This window comes from Lolium perenne, chromosome 2 (assembly GCF_019359855.2).
Source record: "Lolium perenne isolate Kyuss_39 chromosome 2, Kyuss_2.0, whole genome shotgun sequence".
Lineage (NCBI taxonomy): Eukaryota > Viridiplantae > Streptophyta > Magnoliopsida > Poales > Poaceae > Lolium > Lolium perenne.
In genome coordinates, this window is record NC_067245.2 from 126,769,003 (window position 1) to 126,772,044 (window position 3,042).

General features: G+C 45.3%; 1 protein-coding gene across 1 annotated transcript; it reads left to right on the top strand.

Moving 5' to 3' along the window:
• The first annotated feature begins 1,644 nt into the window (after positions 1-1,644).
• LOC139835597 (uncharacterized) lies at positions 1,645-2,241 on the top strand. Its single transcript, XM_071825459.1, has one exon. It carries the CDS (start codon positions 1,645-1,647, stop codon positions 2,239-2,241), a length of 597 nt encoding a protein of 198 aa, XP_071681560.1.
• The last annotated feature ends 801 nt before the right edge of the window (positions 2,242-3,042 follow it).

Below are 3,042 nucleotides of genomic sequence, written 5' to 3' on the forward strand. Positions count from 1 at the left end.
TGCCAAGTTCTCCAAATGTGAATTTTGGCTTCCTCAAGTCGTCTATCTTGGCCATGTCATTTCGGGAAAAGGCATTGCTGTCAATCCTGAAACCGTCAAGGCAATCGTTGAATGGCTTCCTCCGAAGAATGTCAAGCAAGTGAGAAGTTTCCTCGGTTTGGCAAGTTACTGCCGCCGCTTTGTTGAAAATTTCTCCAAGATCGCCAAGCCTCTTACCGATCTCCTCAAGAAAGACAAGAAGTTCCTTTGGTCTCCTCAATGCCAAGAAATCTTTGATCTCCTCAAGCAGAAGCTCACTTCCACACCTGTCCTTGTTCTTCCGGATACTTCTAAACCTTTCCAGATATTCTGTGATGTCTCTCTTCATGGTTTAGGTGCTGTCCTCATGCAAGAACGTCAAGTTGTGGCGTATTCTTCTCGTCAGTTGAAAAAGCATGAACTCAACTATCCCACACATGATCTCGAGCTTGCAGCCGTGTTACATGCTTTAATAACATGGCGCCAATACTTGTTGGGCAACAAATGTGAGATCTTCACCGACCACAAGAGTCTCAAATACATCTTCACCCAACCCAACTTGAACCTCCGTCAAACGAGATGGATGGAAACCATATAGGACTTTGATCTCTCTATCAGCTACACTCCAGGCAAAGCTAATGTCATGGCTGACGCCCTTAGTCGCAAGTCCTATTGCAACAACCTCATGATTCAAGAAAGTCAACCTGCTCTTTATGAAGAATTCAGGAAATTGAATCTTGAGCTTGTTCCCCAAGGCTACCTTGCAAACTTGGTGATCACGCAAACTCTTGAAGATAAGATCTGAAAAGGACAGTTGCGAGATATTTGCAGCAAGAATATCAAAGAGAATATGCACAAGCCCAAGTATAGGTCTTTCTCTCTCGATGATCAAGGAACTCTCTTCTTCCAAGGTCGTTTTGTTGTTCCGAACGATCCAGACCTGAGAAACCTCATTCTCAAAGAAGCTCACGACACTCCTCTTTCTATCCATCCTGGCAGCACAAAGATGTATCTCGATATCAAGTCTACCTATTGGTGGACTAGGATGAAAAGGGATGTTGCTCGCTATGTCTCATAATGTGATGTCTGTCGCCGTGTCAAAGAAGAACATCAGAGACCTGCCGGTGTCCTCCAACCCCTGAAAATTCCTGAGTGGAAATGGGATAAGATTGAGATGGACTTTGTGACTGGTTTTCCAAAGTCTCGGAAAGGCAATGATGCTATCTTCGTGGTGATCGACCGTCTTTCCAAGGTTGCTCACTTTCTTCCTGTTAAAGAGACAATATCTGCTAGTCAGTTGGCTGAGCTCCACACTGCAAAGATTGTTTCTCTTCATGGTGTTCCCTTGGAAATAAGCTCTGATCGCGGAAGCATCTTCACTTCCAAGTTTTGGGCAAGCTTTCAGAAAGCAATGGGAACTAATCTGCTCTTCAGCACAGCTTATCATCCTCAAACGAGTGGGCAAGTCGAAAGAGTCAATCAGATTCTCGAGGACATGCTCCGTGCCTGTGTTATCTCCTTCGGCATGAAATGGGAAGAATGCCTTCCATTCGCGGAGTTCTCTTAAAACAACAGCTATCAAGCCAGTTTGGGCATGGCACCCTTCGAAGCTCTCTATGGTCGCAAATGCAGAACACCTCTGAGCCAGTGCAGAAAGCTGGTGAAAGGCAAATCTTTGGCCCAGATGTCATCAACGAGGCTGAAGAAAAGGTGCGAATCATTCGTGACAATCTGAAGATAGCACAATCTCGGCAGAAAAGCTATTATGATAGCAAGCACCGTGATATGTTATATCATCCTGGTGATCAAGCCTACCTTCGTGTTACTCCTATGAGGGGCACTCATCGCTTCGGTATCAAAGGCAAGCTGGCGCCAAGATACATTGGTCCTTTCAAAGTTCTAGCAAAGCGTGGTGAAGTCGCTTACCTCCTTGAACTCCCTGAGAAGCTCTCAAAAGTGCACGATGTCTTCCACGTGTCACAGCTCAAGAAGTGCTTCAAAGATCCGGGCCGTGCAGTTGATCACGAGTCCATTGACCTCAAAGAAAATCTCTCATACAAAGAGCATCCCGTTCGGATTCTTGATGAAGCTGAACGTCGTACTCGCAACAAATCTGTCAAGTTCCTCAAGGTGCAGTGGTCGCACCATTCCGATAAAGAAGCAACTTGGGAGCGGGAAGATCAACTCTGTTCCGAGTACCCGGCCTTTTTCTCTTCCTCCTGAGAATCTCGGGGCGCGATTCCTTCAAGGGGGGGCGTTTGTAACATCCCAAGAGTAATACCTAGATCCCTTTTACCTTTTCTTGCATTTTTGTTCATGCCATCATGTTGCATTCATGCATATCACCACCTTTGGTTTTACTAAATTGCATTTGCCTTTGGTTTTTCTTTGTTGCTTGTAGTTCCCTCCTTCTTCTTCTTGGTTCATCCCCTCCTCTTGTGATGTTCCAAGAAAGGCATACTCCATCTTTCTCCCTCTTTAACCTTATACACATAGGTCATGCCAAATTTTTCTATAATTTGGTGTCACCTCAAACCATCTCTTCTTTTCAAACCCTATGTGCAACCCTTCTTTTAATTTTCTGTTACCATCATATGTGATATGGTGGAATCTCCTCATACTCTTTCCCCTCTTTCTTTTTCTCAAACAACATCTGCTGTTCAATTCCAAAACAGTTTGAGTTTTGAAAAACAAGATAAAAACAGAAATTCAAAAGAAGAAATAAAGAGAAAAGAAAAACCCTGTCTAGCTAAACCCTATCTAACCTACCCAGCCAGAGCCCACAGCAACCCATCTCTCTTTTTCTAATTCTCCCACCGAAGCCCACTTCTGGCCCAACCCCTATCGATCGTATGGGTACGAGGACCCTCTCCTCTCCACCTTTCCACGTCGACAAAGACACCATATCGGGCAATGGCGAGCGCTGCTCCTCCACGTCGCCTCCTTCTCCATCGCTCGGTCCTCCTCTTCCTTTTATAAGCAGCACAGCAGCTCCTCCCAAAACCCTAGCTAGCTTCTCCTCTC

Coding starts and splice junctions, on each gene's coding strand:
- LOC139835597 (XM_071825459.1), top strand. CDS start 1,645: ATGCAGAACACCTCTGAGCCAGTGCAGAAAGCTGGTGAAAGGCAAATC.